The following is a 21883-nucleotide window of genomic DNA, read 5'->3' on the forward strand; positions in this document are numbered from 1 at the left end:
AACTGTATTTTATAAAATATTATATATATATATATATATATATATAAAGTGCAGGTAAGAGTAAAAAGTACCCTCTGGTTCCTGTTGGAGAAGTTATACAGAACAGCTTTGATTTCCAGTTGTTCATTGCGTACTGCTGAGTAAGGTAACTTGAGATCCACAAAGCAGTCTTTTGCCACTGTTAGTTCATAGGGATCAGCTACACAGATACCTACAGGGAAAGTGAAATGTTTTAATACTCTTTTAACATTTGCCATCATATATCAGCCATTACAGGTGTGTATTTCAGTTTTTTAGACATATCATTGTTTACATCAAGATATTTCAGACGTGCGAAGAAGGCATGGTACTGACCATGGGTCTTTGACAGACTGATGGCGAGGATTTCCCAGGTAGTAATGGAGTCTTTGAGATAGTTTTTGGCCAAGGTGTGGCTTGTTGTAGTACTAAAATAAAAAGGGAAACATCAAATCAGAACTACCATTTACCACCAAAATGCTACACTCATATAAATCTTGGATTATTCCAATTACCATGGTATATTTCCTTGACAGGGTGGCAGGTCAATGTCTTCCCACAGCCAGCTCTCAGGGAACTGTGTTCGGGTGACAATTTCATCATAGTTCAAGTCATCATCATCATCGTCACCTGAACAGATTTGTATTTGTAAATTGTGCCTTGGACAAGTGGCAAACATTCACTTATCAAAAAATAAGGCAAGTCAGTTTGACAGACTTAAGATATTGATATATTTGCAAGTGTGGAGCAGTGAAGCAAGCAGGGGACTGTTCAACTGAAAAGAAGTGATGCAAATTTGCGTCAGTCAGGCTCTAAGGGTTAAACAAATTAAAGTAAGTTAAATTGATAATGCGTGTTTTTTGTGCAGTATTTAATGGCAGGTTGCAACTTCATCATGAACTTTGGGTAGTGACTGAAAGGATGAGATTGCAGATACAAGCGGCTGAGATGAGCTTTCTCCGTAGGGTGGCTGGGTTCACCCTTAGGGTGTTGAGTTCAGACATCCGAAGGGATCTTGGACTAGAGCCGCTGCTTCTTCATGTCGAAAGGAGTCAGCTGAGGTGGTTTGGGCCTCTGACTAGGATGCCTCCTGGGCAGACCCGTTGCAACAAGGTAGGCAGACTTGGCAATTGCCTAGGGCCCCAGCCCTCGAAGGGCCCCCGCTGCCGAACGACTGGTTATGTATTCAATAGCAATGACAACTTTTTGAGCGTGGCAGCGCAGCGCCTAATGACATTTGTTGAAATACCCTAGTTCCAACGGGGGCCCCCTAATGCACAACAGCGCCTCCCTACATGCTTTGGCCAAAAAGTGCAATGACAGTCTGTTGTCAACCCCTCAATGCCCATCTCTGTCCAGTCAAGTGATTGCAGAGCTCCGCGGCAAAAAAAAAACAAAATCAAATATGAAGCGAAATTACCCCTCAGGGAGCCAGAAGAGAAAGAAGAAAAGGGAAGAGGAAGACAGAAAAAAACAAGACACTGGTAAGTGAGAATGTACACACTCATTAATACCAAGCGGGTTGACAAGCTAATTTGGTAGCTAGCTTACGTTAATGGTAGTTATCTTGTCGACAGTGTTTATAACAGTGATGTAAACGTTGTCATGCACAACAGGCTTACAAACTTGCAAGGACTGGCTAAAAATTCTAATATGTGCCACACAAATAGGTGAAAGACTGTCAACTTCTCCCAGATTAACTTATTGTGTTTATCAAAATGTCATAGTCCGAGTTAGTTTGGGACTATAACGTTGGGAATGGGGCATATTGGTGTAATATCGCCGCAGCTCAAGTCAGATTTTGGACATGATAAGCAAGAAAACGGTACTTCTTTCAATGGGACTTAAACTCAGTTTTGTCCGGATCTGCACAGTCTTTGTTACCCCAGAATGTAAGGTAGTAGAGCCAAATATTATTTGCAGTCCATTACTTTTATGTACAGTATATCATCACGCTTTCAGTGAAAAAGGGATGAGAAATCATGCCTAAACTAATGTAGACCTGCTGCTTTGATGCCATTCTTGCCCTCCAGCCCTCCTTGTGACATCATGTTGCAAAGTATGAATAGTGCTAGATACTCGAGGGGGGGGGATAATTATGGGCCCCAGATCCCCCTTTGCCAAGGGCCCCCAAATAGCTTGAAACAGGCCTACTCCTGGGTGCCTTCCTTTGGAGGTTTTCCGGGCACATCCAACTGGGAGGAGACTTCGGGGTAGACCCAGAACATGCTGGAGAGTTTATGCATCTCATCTGGCCTGGGAGCACCTTGGGATCCCCCAGGAGGAACTGGAAAGCATTGCTGGGGAGAAGGATGCCTGGAATACCCTGCTTAGCCTGCTGCCACCGCAACCCAACTTCGGATAAGTGGAAGAAAATGGATGGATGGATGGATGGATGGATGGATGGATGGAAGGTTGCAACTTTGGGTTGTCATGGGTCCATGCACTGCACTGGGGGCACTACTTATGAAATATGCTTGGACCCCACAGATTGCTCCTTGCAGCTATATTCATATTTAAGCTATATATTGCAGTTTGGGCCCTCAAGTTATGGCCTTAAAGGATGTGTCAACAGGCTTAACCATTTATCATTCTTATTTTCCATGCAGTTGACCAAATAAGGGTACAGCCATGGCTTGAAGGTTAGCGAAGCAGCCTTGGGTCCATAGGTTGCCAGTTCGATTCCCAGGACCAGCAGGAAAAAATGTGAGAGGAGTTGAGTGAGTGATCATGGCTCCCTCTATATCATGGCTGAAGTGCCCTTGAGCAAGGCACCTGACCCCCAACTGCTCCTGGGTGCTGTAGCATAGCTGCCCACTGCACTGTGTGTGTGTGTGCTCATTGATCATTTGTGTGTGTTCACTGCCCCAGATGGGTTAAATGCAGAGGAGGTGCTTGAGTGTACATGTGACAAATAAAGGCTTTTTCTTCTTCAGATGATCTTCTTGCAGGCACAGGTGTGATAAGAACTATGGCTTCTTTTACTCTGTAATGGACTGACTAATGATGTTAGTGATGTCATTTTAGCCTAATTGGTTTGGTTTTTGTGCAACCAAGACATGGGACTGGGCAAAGAAGTTAGTTAATGAATTGGTTGGCTTCAAAAGGCAACACTGTAATGCTCTTGGATTTTTTTTTGCTTTAAATCTTACATTTAGTTAATTTTTAAATGTTTTTAGGAACCTTTAACAACTCAAACAAAAATAAAGAACAAAGTTGGTCCTTACTCCGAGCCAGATGCAGCAGGTCTCTCTGCTCATCCTTGCGTTTTTGGATCTCCTTACAACAGTGAAGGAAGGCCTGGACACACTCTGCACCCTCCAAAATGAAAGAAGCTCTCCGTTCACATGTGTAGCCAAGCCTTTTCAGCTTCAGTCCGTCTGTACAGCATTTCTTCTGTTCACCGGAGTATTTACCAACTTACGCAAAAGGGTACAAATGAAGATCAGCACTGAGAAACTGGTAGTCAAGATCTATCTATCTATCTATCTATCTATCTATCTATCTATCTATCTATCTATCTATCTATCTATCTATCTATCTATCTATCTATCTATCTGAATCAAACTGTTGAATAAAAATTCCAGCTTCTTACTCAGTGTTTGGGTGATCTGTAATAGAGTCTCAGCTCTCCGTTTTCTCTTCAGTGGGATGGGACACACAGGATCTATTAAAAGGAAATTACAGCTTGTAGTAAAGGAAGAACCAGCTTATTGCTGAAGTCTAAACATGCATCATTTCCCCCCCAAAATGTGCTGTACCTCGAATATATTATCAATTTATATCACTGTGCTATTGATTTCTGGATCCTTGAACTGGTGAGGTGGTGTTAATTTTCTGTAACAGTTCCAAGTAATGCAGCTGCAAGTCACAGATTTACATTAATGTACTTGTTCTAATGGCATAGTCACAGCTCATCACAGGGGTTTGTGAGAAGGTTCATGTAATATAATCCTATTTCTAATAAAAACCTGTCATATATAACAAAGAATAAACCATATGGTATATGACGGGCAGCACGGTGGTGTAGTGGTTAGCGCTGTTGCCTCACAGCAAGAAGGTCCGGGTTTGAGTCCCGTGGCCGGCGAGGGCCTTCTGTGCAGAGTTTGCATGTTCTCCCTGTGTCCGCGTGGGTTTCCCCCACAGTCCAAAAACATGCAGGTTAGGTTAACTGGTGACTCTAAATTGACCGTAGGTGTGAATGTGAGTGTGAATGGTTGTCTGTGTCAGCCCTGTGATGACCTGGCGACTTGTCCAGGGTGTACCCCGCCTTTCACCCGTAGTCAGCTGGGATAGGCTCCAGCTTGCCTGCGACCCTGTAGAACAGGATAAAGTGGCTAGAGATAATGAGATGAGATGAGATGGTATATGACCAAATACCGGATCATCAAAACATATGTCCTTGGTGAATATCCCATTCTAGATTTAATTCCACTTTGCTGTTAGAATAATGTCCACATTTCTAGAAAGGCTTTCCACTTGATTTTGGTGCATGGCTATAGGGATTTATCCATTCAGCCATATAAGCATTAATGAAACCAGGCACTGATATCAGGTGATTCATTCAACATTCAGATCAAGTGCATTCAGCTTTCCAGATCATCTCAAAGATGTTCAGTGTGGTAGAGGTTTGGACCCCTTCGTTCCACTGAAGGGAAATTGTAATGCTACTGCATTCAAACAAAGACATTCTACACAATTGTGTTCTTCCATTTTGTCAACAGTCTGGTGAAGAACCACATATGGATATGCTGGTTAAGTGTCCACGATCTTTTGGCTATAAAGTGGTCATTGAAGTGAGGAAATGTTTCACATTTATGGAAGGAGATGCTGGTGTCAACATTTTGCACCAATCAGAGGTAAAGCTGGAACTAAGATTTTCAATGAAGGAAGGTTTTCAGGACAGAAAAGTTGTGACATGACAAGCTGTGTTTTTATTGTTAAAAAAGAGAGGTTGGTGGAAGAGCAAATGTTTATAGCTGCTATAATATAATTTATAACAGAAACTAACTTGTTGCAGAGATGTTCCACAACAATAAGTTTAAACTAGATAAAGTCACAGTAATTTGTGCTAGCTGTTACAAACTGGAACGTACCCTATAGATCTGGAATGGTAAGAGTTAGAGAATGATGCTTAGTGGGGAAAAGTTATGCCCTGCCCCCCTGAAAAACACACACAACATCCCCCAGAAATAAACAAAAAAAGGATTGAAAAAAATCATGAAAATTGACAGAGTTATAAGTGATTTAAAAAATCCCATTTTTGATGGATCATTTCGTATCAGTGATCCAGATCAGCACCAAAAGTTATAGCAATATATTTCAGCCCAGAGGTATTCATATGAAATTTGGTGATGATTGGTTGAAAACCGAGGAAAAAATAGCATCCTAAAAACATTAGAAGAATAATAGTAACTAGATAGAGACTGTGACTCAAGTCACAGTAATTTGCGCTAGCTGTTACAAACTGGGACATCTGGTCACCGTATCCTATAGATCTGGAATGGTAAGAGATAGAGAATGATGCTTAGGGAGGAAAAGAATCCTGTTTTTCATGGATCATTCAATTTAGTGATCTAGATCAGCACCAAAAGTCATATCAGTTAATTCAGCCCAGAAGTATTCTTCATGTGAAATTTGGTGATGATTGGTTGAAAACTGAGGGAGAAATAGCGTCCTAAAATGTTAGGATAATAATAATAAGCCGTAGCTCGGGCAGTTGCGGAGGCAAAAACTCAGAACTGGGAGGAGCTCAGTGAGGCCATGGAGGAGGACTATCGGTCGGCCTCGAAGAAATTCTGGCAAACCATCTGGTGCCTCAGGAGGGGGAAACAGTACTCTGCCAACACTGTTTACAGTGCGGGTGGGGAACTGTTGACCTCGACTGGGGACATTGTTGGGCAGTGGAAGGAATACTTCAAGGATCTCCTCAATCCCACCATCACATCTTCCACTGAGGAAGCGGAGGCTGATGACTCAGGGGTGGACTTGTCCACTACCCAAGCTGAAGTCACTGAGGTGGTTAGCAAGCTCCTCGGTGGCAAGGCACCGGGGGTGGATGAGATCCGCCCTGAGTATCTCAAGTCTCTGGATGTTGTGGGGCTGTCTTGGCTGACACGCCTCTGCAACATCGCGTGGCGGTCGGGGACAGTGCCTCTGGAGTGGCAGACTGGGGTGGTGGTCCCTCTTTTTAAGAAAGGGGACCAGAGAGTGTGCTCCAATTATAGGGGAATCACACTTCTCAGCCTCCCAGGGAAGGTTTACTCCAGGGTACTGGAGAGGAGAATTTGACCAATAGTTGAACCTTGGATCCAGGAGGAACAATGCGGTTTTCGTCCTGGTCGCGGAACACTGGACCAGCTCTATACCCTTCATAGGGTGCTTGAGGGTTCATGGGAGTTTGCCCAACCAGTCCACATGTGCTTTGTGGATCTGGAGAAGGCATTCGTCCATGTCCCTTGTGGTATTCTGTGGGGGGTGCTTCGGGAGTATGGGGTTCGGGGCTCTTTGCTAAGGGCTGTCCAGTCCCTGTACGAATGGAGCAGGAGTCTGGTTTGCATTGCTGGCAGTAAGTCAAACCTGTTCTCAGTGCATGCTGGACTCCGGCAGGGCTGCCCTTTGTCACCGGTTCTGTTCATAATTTTTATGGACAGAATTTCTAGGTGCAGCCAGGGGCCAGAAGGAATCCTGTTTGGGAACTACACAGGATTTCATCTCTGCTTTTTGCAGATGATGTTGTCCTGTTGGCTTCTTCAAACCAGGACCTTCAGCATGCACTGGGGCGGTTTGCAGTCAAGTGTGAAGTGGCTGGGATGAAAATCAGCACCTCCAAGTCCGAGGTCATGGTTCTTGACCGGAAAAAGGTGGCTTGCCCTCTCCAGGTTGGTGGAGAAGTCCTGTCTCAAGTGGAGGAGTTTAAGTATCTCAGGATCTTGTTCACGAGTGAGGGAAGGATAGAGTGCGAGATCGACAGGTGGATTGGCGCGGCTTCCGCAGTGATGCGGTCACTTTACCGGTCCATCATGGTGAAGAAGGAGCTGAGTCAAAAGGCGAAGCTCTCGATTTACTGGTTGAGCTACGTTCCGACTCTCACCTATGGTCATGAGCTTTGGGTAATGACCGAAAGAACAAGATCGCGGATACAAGCGGCCGAAATGAGTTTCCTTTGCAGGGTGGCTGGGCGCTCCCTTAGAGATAGGGTGAGAAGCACAGTCACTCGGGAGAAGCTCGGAGTAGAGCCACTGCTCCTCCACATCGAGAGGAATCAGCTGAGGTGGCTCGGGCATCTCTTTTGAATGCCTCCTGGACGCCTCCCTGGGGAGGTGTTCCAGGCATGTCCCCCCGGGAGGAGGCCCCGGGGAAGACCCAGGACATGCTGGAGGGACTGTGTCTCTCGGCTGGCCTGGGAATGCCTCGGTGTTCTTCCCGAGGAGCTGGCCGAGGTGTCTGGGGAAAGGGAAGTTTGGGCTTCCATGCTCAGACTGCTGCCTCCGCAACCCGGCCCCAGATAAGTGGAAGAAGACGAGACGAGATGATGATGATGATGATGATGATAATAATAATAATAAGAAGAAGAAACTAGAAAGATCCTGAGTGAGAGTAGCAATTTGCCCCAGTGCTGCTAGAGCAAATTACTGAACATGGATTAAAAAGTATGATGTGTGATTAATAGATTAAATATTTGTTAGGAAATTGCTGTGGTATGAGTAGAATTAAACGCTTAGGGATGTGCTATTAAAGTGGAAATAATCTGTTTTGGGGGCGGCACGGTGGTGTAGTGGTTAGCGCTGTTGCCTCACAGCAAGAAGGTCCTGGGGTCGAGCCCCGTGGCCGGCGAGGGCCTTTCTGTATAGAGTTTGCATGTTCTCCCCGTGTCCGCGTGGATTTCCTCCGGGTGCTCCGGTTTCCCCCACAGTCCAAAGACATGCAGGTTAGGTTAACTGGTGACTCTAAATTGACCGTAGGTGTGAATGTGAGTGTGAATGGTTGTCTGTGTCTATGTGTCAGCCCTGTGATGACCTGGCGACTTGTCCAGGGTGTACCCTGCCTTTCACCCGTAGTCAGCTGGGATAGGCTCCAGCTTGCCTACGACCCTGTAGAAGGATAAAGCGGCTAGAGATAATGAGATGAGATAAGATCTCATCTCATCTTCCCCATCTTCCCAAGATGGCGCCGCAAGAGTGGCAGCTAGTTGCAGTAGCTCAGAGCGTGTTTATGTGTTTTGGTATGTTTCTGTACTTTTTTTCATGTTTCTTTCTGCACTAGTCTCAGTCAGAAGTGTGCACCTCCAGATGTACTACTCGTGAGACTGTGCATTTGTATTTTTCTCTTTTTCTTTCTGGGGCTAGTTAAATCGGTATCAGCGGACCCTTTTAGCCACGGCTCCATTGTTTACACTCGGGAGCAGCTGTTAGCACTGTGCAACACCAAGATGCTCCCCGCGGAAAGACCGGTGATCCCTGCGGAATTAAGGAGAACGAGAAGGGAATGCAGAGCTGGAATGAAGTGCTGGGAGAAGAAAAGACGGTATAAACCATGTATACCGTCTGTCATCATGAGAAACATAAGATCTCTCCCTACTAAATGGATGAGCTAATGGCGCTAACCAGGCTGCAGAGGGAGTACCGGGAGTGTAGCCTTATGTGCTTCACAGAGACTTGGCTGAATGAACTCTCACCTGACTCACACGTCACTCTGGACGGATTTCAACTCATGAGAGCGGACAGGAAAGCCAAGGAGAGTGGTAAGAGGAACGGAGGGGGTATAGCGATGTTTGTGAATGACAGGTGGTGTAACCCGGGGCACATCAGGGCAAAGGAGCAGTATTGCAATAAAACATTGAACTGTTAGTGGTTAGCATTCAGCCATATTACCTCCCGAGGGAATTCTCGCACGTTATTGCGATAACTGTTTACATCCCCCCAGCGGCCAGTGCTGCTGCAGCCTGTGAGCTCTTACACACTACAGTGTCAAAGCTTCAGACATCGCACCCCCAGTCCCTGCTACTAATCTCCGGTGACTTCAATCATGCTTCCCTGTCCTCCACTCTCCCAACCTTCACCCAGTATGTGAAATGCCACACCAAAGACAAGAGAACTTTGGATTTAATGTATGTGAACACCAAGGACACATATAGTTCATCACCCCTCCCCCCGCTGGGCTGTTCTGACCACAATCTGGTTCACTTGTCCCCTACATACATACCTATGGTGAATAAACAACCACCCACCAAGAGGTATGTAAGGAGCTGGTCTGAGGAGACCAGTATGGCACTGAGGGACTGCTTTGACACCACAGACTGGGATGTGTTGTGTGAACCTCACAGGGAGGACATTGATAGCCTGACAACCTGCATCACAGATTACATTAATTTCTGTGTTGAAAACACTATGCCAGTCAGGAAGGTACAGTGTTTTCCCAACAATAAACCCTGGGTGACCTCTGAACTAAAAGCCCTATTAAACGAGAAGAAGAGGGTTTTTAAATCTGGCAACAAGGAGGAGATGAGGAGAGTGCAGAGGGAGCTGAAGAGGGGGATAAGGAGAGGCAAAGACAGCTACAGGAGGAAGCTGGAGGAGCACCTCAAGGAGAGCAACACCGGAGAGGTATGGAGAGGCCTGAAAACCATCTCTGGCCACACAAAGGACAGTGGGAGGGGCCCTGTATCTGGGGGCCAAGACTGGGCAAATGAGTTGAATCTCTTTTTCAACAGATTTGACTGTGCCACCCCACCCTCCCCCACTCACCATTGTCCTGACCGCCTGACCGGTCTGTGATACCACCCCCCCCCCCATAATACCTCTGACACCAACAGCTCCCTCCTCACACCACATCACCCCCTTCCGATCCCTGCCAGACCAATCCACACACTCCACCCCCGACCTCACTCTACAGGACTCACACCTTGGCTACACCCCTTGCCTCTCCATAACAGCTGATCAGGTGTTGAAGGAGCTGAGGAGGATCAAGACAAGGAAAGCTGCTGGCCCTGATGGTATCAACTCCAGACTGCTTAAGGACTGTGCAGATCAGCTCTGTGGGATTCTTCTGTACATTTTCAACCTGAGCCTCAGTCTGGAGAAAGTTCCACTTCTGTGGAAAACATCATGTGTGGTTCCAGTTCCCAAGACTGCGCACCCCAGGGAGCTCAACCACTTTCAGCCAGTAGCTTTAACGTCTCACCTAATGAAGATCATGGAGAGGATTGTTCTCTCCCACCTCCGACACCTGGTGAACAGTGAGATGGACACCCTGCAGTTTGCATATTGACTGGGCATTGGTGTGGATGACGCTGTCATTTACCTGCTACACCGGTCACTTTTGCACCTGGAGGGCACTGGGAGCACTGTGAGAATCATGTTCTTTGACTTCTCCAGTGCTTTCAACACAATCCAGCCATCACTGCTTAGGGGGAAGCTGGAGGGAGCTGGTGTCGACTGCCACCTGGCTGCATGGATCATTGACTACCTCATTAACAGACCGCAGTATGTGAGGCTCCGCGACTGTGTGTCTGATGTGGTAGTCTGCAGCACAGGCTCCACAGGGTGCAGTGCTCTCTCCTTTCCTCTTTACACTTTACACATCTGACTTCAGCTACAACATGGACAGCTGCCACCTCCAGAAGTTCTCAGATGTTACAGCCATCATTGGACATGTGTCAGAGGGGGACGATCTGGAATACAGAGAGGTCATCACCAACTTTGTCGCCTGGTGCGAACTGAACCACCTGCGCATCAACGCCAGCAAGACAAAGGAGGTGGTGATCGATTTCAGAAGGACGGTTCCTCAAATTGCACCAGTGAGCATCCAGGGTTTGGACATTGAGATCGTGGAGGAGTACAAATACCTGGGTGTTCACCTCAACAACAAACTGGACTGAACTAACAACACAGATGTCCTGTACAAGAAGGGCCAAAGTCGTCTCCACCTCTTGAGAAGACTGAGGTCTTTTGGTGCGTGCAGGACACTGCTTAGGACTTTTTATGACTCTGTGGTAGCATCGGTGATTTTCTACGCTGTGGTCTGCTGGGGCTGTGGAAGTTCAGAAAGGGACAGGAAGAAACTTAATAAACTGGTCAGAAGGGCTGACTCAGTCTTGGACTGTCCTCTGGACTCCATTGAGGTGGTGGGTGAGAAGAGGATGTAAGCCAAGCTGACCTCAATCATGGATAACCCCTCTCACCCCCTACATGAGGCTGTGGGGGCTTTAAGCAGCTTGTTTAGTAGTAGACTGCTACACCCACGGTGTAAGAAGGAGAGATAAAGCAGGTCATTCATACCTACTGCTGTCAGACTGTATAACACCCACAACTTGTAACGTAGCAACAATAACCTGTTTGTCGTTATATTTGCACAACTTCACCACTACTACCTCTGCCATCTCTCATCGATGCAATTATGTGCAATTAATATAGGCCCTAAACTATTTTTATATATTAGGGGTGTCACGATTCACTCACTCTTCGATTCGATACGATTATCGATTATTAGTACTCGATTCGATTCTTTTCGATTCGATTCACTTTAAGTTGATAAACAAGTAAGAAATTATGTACTTTGACTAGTTTCACTTTAATTTGAAAACTGTTACACAAAGGTAAAATTTTCAGTCAACATTAACTCAAAATAATGAAATGAGCAATAAGTTGGAGAGTTATACACGGTATCATACCTAAAATTTTATCAGAAATATAGATATAATACTATGATTCTCCCCAACATGCTACATTAGACAAGCTAACCTCATTTATAAAAAGATACACACATATATGACGTGTATTTGATATATATGATATATATTCATACATTGTTACTTTACGGATGTTAGGACTAGGACTGTTTTGGCCTCTAGAGGCCGCTGTTATTTCCTTTTCGTGTCATGTTTATTTTGGCCTCTAGAGGCCGCCACTGTTCCTGTGTTTTGTGTTTTTGTTAATTGCCTGTTTAGTCCTGATTATCTTCACCTGTGTCCTTAATTAGTTTGTGTATTTATACCCCTGAGTTCAGTCCTCTTGTCACGGAGTCTTTGTGCTGTTATGTTTATCTCCAGTTTCCTCTGTACTGTGTTCTTTGTTTTGCACTTTGCTTTTTTTTGGATTATACTCTTTGTTTTTTTTTTTTTGCCCTGTATATAGTGTATATAGTATCACTAAACCTTTTGATTCTTTTTCTACTTCCGCCTCACGCCTCTGTATTTGAGTCATCCCCCTGGTGGCCCAGTGGGGGTTTGCTGGATTATCACACCAACGAACCAGGTTCGAATCCCAGCAAAACCCTAACAGAAAGACTCTGTCATGACCGACTCAGCAGAGGCTGCTTCAACTGTCTACCCGGCCAACCTTCAGGAAATTATGGCAGCTTTGACACGCTTCGGAGCGACCATGGACGCTCATGGACGTACGCTCACCAGCCAACGTGAGGCCCTTGCTCACCATGAGGAACTGCTTCAGAAAATTGGGAAAACCCTGGCACAGCTGACACGTCTGCCTGCATCTCCTGATCCTGCTCCTGTGCCTCCTGCCATGCTGCCTTCTTCACCTCGCGAACCCAGCCTTCCTGCACCACAGAGGTACGACGGCAAGCACAACGAGTGCCGAGAGTTCCTTACCCAGTGTCAACTCACCTTTGAGCTTCAGCCTACCACCTACACTACGGATCGCCGCAAGATTGCCTTTGTGATAACCTTATTAGCTGGTAAGGCGTGAGCCTGGGCTACCGCTATCTGGCAAAGACAGGGACCTGAGTGCCTTGATTTCCAGCTGTTTTCTGAAGAGATGCTTCGGGTCTTCGATCAGGCGGACATTAGTACCGACGCAGCCCGAAAGCCCATGTCCATCCGGCAAGGAGGAAGTGTCGCAGATTACACCATCTCGTTCCGAACTCTCGCAGCAGTAAGTGGATGGAACGAGACTGCCCTGGTGTCAGCCTTCCACCATGGTCTGTCTGACCCCATCAAGGAAGGTCTGGCCTCTATTGGATGCCCAAGTGACCTCGAAACCCTCATCTCACATGCTATTCGTCTGGACAACAGGATGAGAGAACGCCACCAAGCCTTGAGCCCCCCCAGCCTCCCTACCTCTACCTGGAAACCGTCTACCTCCTTCAGTGACTGTCTAGAACCCATGCAAGTGGGTCGTACTCGCCTCTCCGCATCTGAAAGGGAGCGCAGAAGGAGGGACAAGTGCTGCATCTACTGTGGCAAGCCGGGTCACTTCCGAGCATCATGTCCCGAACTCTTGGAAAAAGGACCGCCCCATCCAGCCGAGGGAGGGTTGTGACGGGGCCTACCCTCTCTCCTGGACTCCCTGGCCAAGGAATCTACATCCCGGTCTCCATCTCCTGGGGTGAGTCTGTCCATTCTTGTCAAGCTTTGTTAGACTCAGGGGCGGCTGGGAACTTTATGGATATTCACTTCGGCCAAAGCATCAATATTGCTACTGCACCTCTTGAAGTCCCACTGTCTGTGTCTGCCCTCGATGGCCAAGCGTTAGGTGATGGAAGAGTCACCCAAGTTACTTCTCCAGTCTTCCTCCAGTCTCAAGGTCACAAGGAAGAAATATCCCTGCACCTGATTCCTTCACCTGAGTTCCCAGTTATTCTAGGCCTTCCTTGGCTTACTCGCCACAACCCTCGCATAGACTGGGTAACAAGCCAGGTTGTGGAATGGGGCCCTGCATGCCATGCCTCTTGTCTGCTCTCTAGCTCTCCTGTGTCTCCTGCCGAGCCCCCTGATCTCACCGAGTTATCTCAAGTTCCCACAGAGTACTGGGATCTCAAGGAGGTATTCAGCAAGAGCAGGGCCGCCGTTCTTCCTCCGCACCGGGCCTACGACTGTGCCATCGACTTGCTCCCTGGGACTACCCCTCCTCGTGGCAGACTGTTTTCCCTCTCTCAGCCAGAACGCAAGGCCATGGAGGAATACCTCAAAGATGCCCTGGTCTCTGGGTTCATTCGACCCTCCACCTCACCTGCTGGAGCCGGCTTCTTCTTTGTCGGCAAGAAGGATGGGGGGCTCCGACCATGTATTGACTACAGGGGCCTGAACAAGATCACTGTGCGCAACCGATATCCCCTTCCGCTGATGTCCACTGCTTTCGACCTGCTCCAAGGCGCCACCGTCTTCACCAAGTTGGACCTACGGAATGCATACCACCTCATCCGTATCTGACAGGGAGACGAGTGGAAGACTGCCTTTAACACCCCGTCTGGGCACTACGAATACCAGGTGATGCCCTTCGGACTCACCAACGCACCAGCTGTTTTTCAGGCCCGAATCAACGACGTCTTAAGGGACATGATTAACCTGTACGTTTTTGTCTACCTCGACGACATCCTTATCTTTTCCAAGACCGTGCAGGAGCACTGCCACCATGTCCGCCAGGTTCTCCAGAGGCTGCTACAGAACAATCTGTTCGCCAAGGCCCAGAAATGCGAATTTCATGTTCCCGAGGTCTCCTTTCTGGGATTTATTGTACGGACAGGCCAACTCCAAATGGACCCTGCCAAGACCCTGGCCGTCCGGGACTGGCCTACTCCCAAGTCCATTAAGGAGGTTCAGCGGTTCTTAGGATTCGCTAACTTCTACCGCAAGTTCATCAGGAACTTCAGTTCTGTGGCAGCACCCATGTCAGACCTCACCAAAAGGACAGGTGGATCTTATGTCTGATCTCCTCAGGCGGAAAAGGCGTTCAAAGACCTCAAGGACCACTTCTGCACGGCACCCATTCTGGTCCTCCCGGACACCTCCCAACCATTCATCGTGGAGGTGGACGCCTCGGACAGTGGTGTCGGCGCGGTGCTCTCTCAACGTTCGGAAGGAAAGCTGCACCCCTGTGCTTACTTCTCCCACCGCCTGAGTCCTGCGGAGTCCTGGTATGATGTGGGGAATCGAGAACTGCTAGCGGTCAAACCGGCCCTTGAGGAGTGGAGGCACTGGCTGGAGGGAGCGCAACATCCATTCCTGGTTTGGACTGACCACAAGAATCTGGAGTACCTCCAGCAAGCCAAGAGACTGAACCCTCAACAGGCTAGGTGGGCCCTGTTTTTCAGTCGGTTTGACTTCACCCTCTCGTACCGCCCCGGCTCCAAGAACACCAAACCTGACGCACTGTCCAGGCTGTTCTCTGCCACTAACAGGGAGAATGAAGTTGGGCCTATTATCTCGGTGTCCCGGATTGTGGCCCCTGTCCGCTGGGGTATTGAGGAGGCTGTTCGACGAGCCCAACGCCAGAACCCCTGTCCTGGGACAGGGCCACCGGGCCTCTTGTACGTCCCACATCAAGCCCGGGCCAAGGTTCTCCAGTGGGGTCACTCTTCCCCTCTCACCGCCCACCCGGGAGCTCGGAGGACCCTGGACTTCCTGAAAAGACGCTTCTGGTGGCCTAACATGGAGCAGGAAGTAAGGTCATTTGTCCTGTCCTGTGAGGTTTGCACCAGAACCAAGAACCCACGACAGCGTCCCCAGGGTCTCCTGCATCCTCTGACCATTCCCCGGCATCCCTGGTCCCACGTGGCAGTCGATTTCATCACGGGTCTCCCTGAGTCACAAGGTAACATGGTCATTTTGGTCATAGTTGACAGATTCTCCAAGGCTTGCCACTTCATACCACTGTGCAAACTCCCCTCTGCTCTTGAAACAGCTAAACTTATGTTCAATCATGTCTTCCGAGTCTTTGGTCTTCCACAGGACATCGTCTCAGACCGAGGGCCCCAGTTCTCCTCCCGAGTGTGGCACGGGTTCTGCAAGGTCATCGGAGCCACTGCCAGCCTCTCCTCTGGGTTTCACCCACAGTCCAGTGGTCAGACGGAGAGGCTCAACCAGGACCTGGAAACCACCCTGCGAGGCCTGGCTATGGATAACCCGACATCGTGGAGCACCTGGCTGCCATGGGCAGAGTACGCCCACAACACCCTGCAGTCATCGGCCACCAAGCTGTCGCCGTTCCAGTGCCAATTCGGGTTCCAGCCACCTCTGTTCCCGGACCAGGAGGAGGACACGGGGGTGCCCTCGGTCAACCAATATGTGAGACGGTGTCGCAAGACCTGGAGCAAGGTCAGGAAGACCCTCATACAGACCTCCAGAACCAACCAGACTCAGGCCAACCGCCATAGAAGACCTGCACACGCTTTCCGCCCTGGGCAGCGGGTTTGGCTGTCCACTAAGGACCTTCCGCTGCGGGTGGAGAACCGCAAGCTTGCTCCTCGCTACATTGGCCCCTTCAAGGTGGTGCGCAGGGTGAACCCTGTCTCCTATCGGCTCCAGTTGCCCCGGACTCTGAGGATCAACCCCACTTTCCATGTTTCCCTGTTGCGGCCCGTACTGACATCTATGTATGCCCCTGCCCCTAGGAACCCCCCACCCCCCCGCATCTTCCAGGGGCAGACTGTGTTCACTGTGCATCGCCTGCTTGACTCCCGCCGGGTCCGTGGCGGGTTGCAATATCTGGTGGACTGGGAGGGCTATGGTCCTGAGGAGCGCTGCTGGGTTCCTGCTCGGGATGTCCTAGATAAAGAACTATGTCGGGACTTCCATTCGGCCCATCCGGATCGCCCTGGGAACATCAGGAGACGCTCCTGGGGGGGGGGGGGGGGGGGTCCTGTTAGGACTAGGACTGTTTTGGCCTCTAGAGGCCGCTGTTATTTCCTTTTCGTGTCATGTTTATTTTGGCCTCTAGAGGCCGCCACTGTTCCTGTGTTTTGTGTTTTTGTTAATTGCCTGTTTAGTCCTGATTATCTTCACCTGTGTCCTTAATTAGTTTGTGTATTTATACCCCTGAGTTCAGTCCTCTTGTCACAGAGTCTTTGTGCTGTTATGTGTATCTCCAGTTTCCTCTGTACTGTGTTCTTTGTTTTGCACTTTGCTTTTTTTGGATTATACTCTTTTTTTTTTTTTTTGCCCTGTATATAGTGTATATAGTATCACTAAACCTTTTGATTCTTTTTCTACTTCCGCCTCACGCCTCTGCATTTGCGTCATCCCCCTGGTGGCCCAGTGGGGGTTTGCTGGATTATCACACCAACGAACCAGGTTCGAATCCCAGCAAAACCCTAACAATGGAAATCTTCAATAAGTTTGGTCTTTTCATGACAGCCTGTTGTAGACCTATAATGCACATGAAATGACGCACCTCAACATGTCCTTTACAATCATTTAAGCCACCATGGGCAATGCTGAAACCACTGCTGCAAACAGTACATCGCGCGAAACTGTCATTATTTTCTACCCTTATTAGACAGGGAGATTCTTTTGTGTAATCTGAGCTGAAGTGGGTTTTGTACTTTCGTTTTTTGGGGCGCGCGCTCTCTCTCTGCTATGCCGGTCGGTCCTCGAGAAAAGGGATAAAAGCCCGCCCACACTGAAAGCTGATTGGCTTATTTTGCTGAGTAACCCAATCAGGATGCTCTTTGTCTGGCATGCGCTACATTAACAGGCACACAGGCAGTGTTGCCACATTGGGTGGTTTTAAGTGCATTTTGGCGGGTTTTGAACATATTTTGGGATGGAAAACGTCAGCAATATCTGGCAACACTGCACACAGTCTCCCTTGCGCGCGCACATTCTAAGATGCGTGATGCAGACCTTAATGTTGCGCGCGCACGCTCTTGCTCGCTTCTATCAATATGCAGGAGACTCCCAGAAGTTCTGGGAGACTTGGGATGTAAGGTAATTCATGAATCGAATTGAAATTGAAGTATGACGAATCGAAATCGAATCGTACTGCTACCGATTCGATTTTCGATGAACCGAACCGAATCGTGACACCCCTAATATATAATTTATGTATATATGTGTGTATATATACAGAGTCTACCTGTAATGTGCAATTTTTCCGAGCCTCTCAATAAGGCAATTTTTTTATACTTTTTCACGGTAGATAATGCAAATAGCCCTCTGTATTTAATCTTTCATTTGTCTAATTTTTATTTCAGTTTTATTTGTTATCTGTTTGACTTGCTACTGTAACATGTGAATTTCCCCGATGTGGGATGAATAAAGTGAATCTAATCTACTCTAATAATCTGTTTTGGGGTAGTAGCAGCAACTGCTTCATTACACAAGCCATAAAGTTGATTTATTGACCTATTACAGCACCACACAGAGTTTTATTCATTTTTTTAAGTGTTACCTGTTCTTTCAGTGGTGCCTCCTGCTTTATCAGACTGAAACAGCAGACCTGCATCATAGAAAACCCCCAGACTGTCTTTACCCCTACCGGCTGTACAGCCAGTGTCATGCTTCTCAATAATGTCCCAGATCTGTTGGGGAAAGAGAAAAGAATATTACTGTAAATGTGTGCACTAAATTTTCTTGCGAAAAGTTAGATTAAGTTTGTCCCAAGATCAAACTGGAGGACACTGGACTCAGGCACATTTTTTTTTGCCTTTACCTGATTCCTGAGTAAACCAAACATAAAACCATGAGATAATGAAAATTAAAAACACTGCCAGGTATTACTCACCTGGTTCTGTGTGAGTCTGTTCTTGTTGAGGACAAAGACACCCTTATCCACAGCTACCAGGCCAACCTTGGCACTTGGATCTCCAGTTACTACGAGATGGAACTCATCATAAGGGCTAAATACCTTGACTTTTACACTCTCCTTTACATGCAGTTTTAGCTACATTACATAAAGAAAAAAGAAAAGAGAGAAAAAATATATCAAGGGTGGACAAATTTGTTAGCTGGCCCACTAGGCAAATGGAAGCTCCAATGGGCTACTCAACCCAGTGCTTTGTTTGCCTGGAAATTGATGGATAAAAACTGGTAGCTAACAATATAATAGTTTATGGCAAACTAATCAGCTGGTTATAGCCAGTCGAAGGGAAACAAATGAGTCTATGAATTTCTGGGAAGGTGATGTCCAAAAGGATTTAGTGTAGCACAGTGCGTTTGGGACAGAAACTTAGCCGAACTTGGTGAACATGTCACATCTACCATGGGGTGACTGGTAACACAATTCTAACACGTTGGTCTTGGCTGTTTATCAGATCTAGATGTAAATATCAGGTAATCTATCATCTCACATTCATCTTTTGATGTCAAATCCAGTTGTTTTCAGTGTATAGCAAATACAAAAGAATTGGGCTTGCTGTCCCAATACTTTCATGACTAAATATTGACCTTGTTTAGGTTACTACTGTTTACTGATCTTTGCCAAGTTTCCCAAAAGCATTGTAGCACAAAGATCATTGGTAATGGTAGAGCGAGCAGCACAATGAACACTCTCTCCCCTGGTGAAGACTCTCTTAGCGTTAAGAGGATTTTGGGAAACCTGCCACTTTATAGGATTTTCTTAATAAACACTCACTCTCTCTCTATATTTTTTAAAAATCCCCACTCGCCCCTCCTTCAGGTGGTCTTTTTTTCCATTGAGCTTGGGTCCTCTATCAGAGGCCTGGGAGTTTGAGGGCCCTGCGCAGTATCTTAGCTGTTCCTAGGACTGCACTTTTCTGGACAGAGTTCTCGGATGTTGTTCCTGGGATCTGTTGGAGCCACTCTCCTAGTTTGGGGGGTCACTGCACCTAGGGCTCTTATCACCACAGAGACCACTGTTGTCTTCATCTTCCACATCTTTTCTAGCTCTTCTTTCAGCCCTCAATACTTCCTGAGCTTCTCAAGTTCCTTTTTCCTGATGTTGTTGTCACTTGGTATTGCCATATCTATCACCACAGCCTTGTTCTTCCATTTGTCCACCACTACCATATCTAGTTGGTTAGCCATTACCAGTTTGTCAGTCTGTATCTGGAAGTCCCACAGGATCTTAGCTTGGTCATTCTCAACCACTTTCGAAGGTGTGTCCCACTTTGACCTTGGGACTTCAAGTCCATACTTGGCACAGATGTTTCTGTACACTATGCCAGATACTTGGTTATGGCTTTCCATGTATGTGCTTCCTGGATTGTCTCAGAGGCATCTTTGCAGTCTGCACCTGGGGTCCTGCTTCATGTGGTAGACCCCAGCCTCTATCGATCTTGTGCTTAGGGCCTGTTCCTGTGCAGCTATGATTCGTGCCTCTGTGCCATCTTCCAATCTTCTTCGATAGCTCAGTTAATAACACTGCTAACTTAGTGCTCTCTACAGGGGTCAGTGGTTCATGCCGTGGTTGAGACAATTCCAGTAAAGGCCTATAGGCAAAGCACTTAATGCTACCTGCCTACCTCATCAATGAGAGACAGAAAAACAAGAGGCATACTGGTCTAACAAGGTCTGTGTCAGGTGTTGAGGAACCAGGGCAACCAGACTGATGAGAAAGGGGCTACTGGAACAAAATCAAAATGCTTATATATGGGGTGGCACGGTGGTGTAGTGGTTAGCGCTGTCGCCTCACAGCAAGAAGGTCCGGGTTCGAGCCCCGTGGCCGGCGAGGGCCTTTCTGTGCGGAGTTTGCATGTTCTCCCCGTGTCCGCGTGGGTTTCCTCCGGGTGCTCCGGTTTCCCCCACAGTCCAAAGACATGCAGGTTAGGTTAACTGGTGACTCTAAATTGACCGTAGGTGTGAATGTGAGTGTGAATGGTTGTCTGTGTCTATGTGTCAGCCCTGTGATGACCTGGCGACTTGTCCAGGGTGTACCCCGCCTTTTGCCCGTAGTCAGCTGGGATAGGCTCCAGCTTGCCTGCGACCCTGTAGAAGGATAAAGCGGCTAGAGATAATGAGATGAATGATAGATATATATATATATATATATACACAGTGCCCTCCACAATTATTGGCACCCCTGGTTAAGATGTGTTAAAAGCCTTAAAATTAATTCAATTTTTATTGCAGAAGCATAATCTCACACTGAAAATTGTAGAAAAATGTAACCCTTAAATCAAGTGAATTAAAAAAAAAAATTAAAAATCCCTAAGAAATATTTTTCATAAAATCACATGAAATATTGACACCCATCACAATTCCTAGAAAATAAATATAATTGAAGCATTTCTGTCATTTCAACTGTAGTTTATAAAGTTGTTCAGAGTATCTAGGAACCTTTAATTAGTAATTCAGCACATCCTGTTTCCCTGGGGTATAAATATGATGTGACACAGAGGCCTATTTCTCTTATCCACTCTTCAACATGGGAAAGACAAGAGAACACACCATTCAAGTAAGGCAGATGTGTGTTGACCTTCATAAGTCAGGCAATGGCTACAAGAAAATAGCCACTCACCTACACCTGCCCATATCTACAGTCAGAGGAATCATCAAGAAGTTTAAAACAACTGGAACAGTGGCAAACAAGCCTGGACGAGGATGCAAGTTTATCTTGCCACCACACACAGTGAAGAGGACGGTAAGAGAAGTAAAAAGTTCTCCAAAGCTCACTGTTGGAGAATTGCATCAAAGAGTAGCATCTTGGGGTCACACAGTCTCCATAACAACCATCAGGTGCTATCTACATGCCAACAAGCTGTTTGGGAGGCATGCACAGAAAAAGCCTTTTCTCACTTACAAGCATAAACGTAAACGTCTGGAGTTCTGGGTTCGAACCCAGCGGCCAGCGAGGGCCTTTCTGTGTGGACTTTGCATGTTCTCCCCGTGTCTGTGTGGGTTTCCTCCGGGTGCTCCGGTTTCCCCCACAGTCCAAAGAAATGCAATTAGGTTAACGTGGGGCGGCTTTGGGCTGAGGTGCCCTTGAGCAAGGTACCGAACCGCTGACTGCTCCCCGGGCACTCTAGTGTGGCTGCCCACTGCTCTGGGTGTGTGTGTGTGTGTGTGTGTGTGTGTGTGTGTTCACGGCTTCATATGGGTTAAATGCAGAGGGTGAATTTCACTGTGCTTGAAGTGTGCATGTGACAAAGGTTTCTTCTTTCTTCTTCAAAAGATGAGTATGCGGAAAAGCACCTCATGCCCACTGTGAAGTATAGGGGAGGATCAGTGATG

General features: G+C 47.3%; 1 protein-coding gene across 1 annotated transcript in view; it reads right to left on the reverse strand.

Moving 5' to 3' along the window:
- The window catches only part of LOC132866438 (complement C3-like), a 107748-nt gene that overhangs the window by 66624 nt on the left and 19241 nt on the right, over positions 1–21883 (reverse strand). Inside the window, exons 14-20 of the mRNA XM_060899198.1 lie at positions 18477–18635; positions 18144–18273; positions 3614–3685; positions 3246–3437; positions 534–648; positions 355–434; positions 72–211 (exon numbers count right to left, since the gene is read on the reverse strand). Coding sequence (XP_060755181.1) covers positions 72–211; positions 355–434; positions 534–648; positions 3246–3437; positions 3614–3685; positions 18144–18273; positions 18477–18635 — 888 coding nt within the window. The remainder of the gene's footprint in view (positions 1–71; positions 212–354; positions 435–533; positions 649–3245; positions 3438–3613; positions 3686–18143; positions 18274–18476; positions 18636–21883) is intronic.

This window comes from Neoarius graeffei, chromosome 18 (assembly GCF_027579695.1).
Source record: "Neoarius graeffei isolate fNeoGra1 chromosome 18, fNeoGra1.pri, whole genome shotgun sequence".
Taxonomy (NCBI): Eukaryota; Metazoa; Chordata; class Actinopteri; order Siluriformes; family Ariidae; genus Neoarius; species Neoarius graeffei.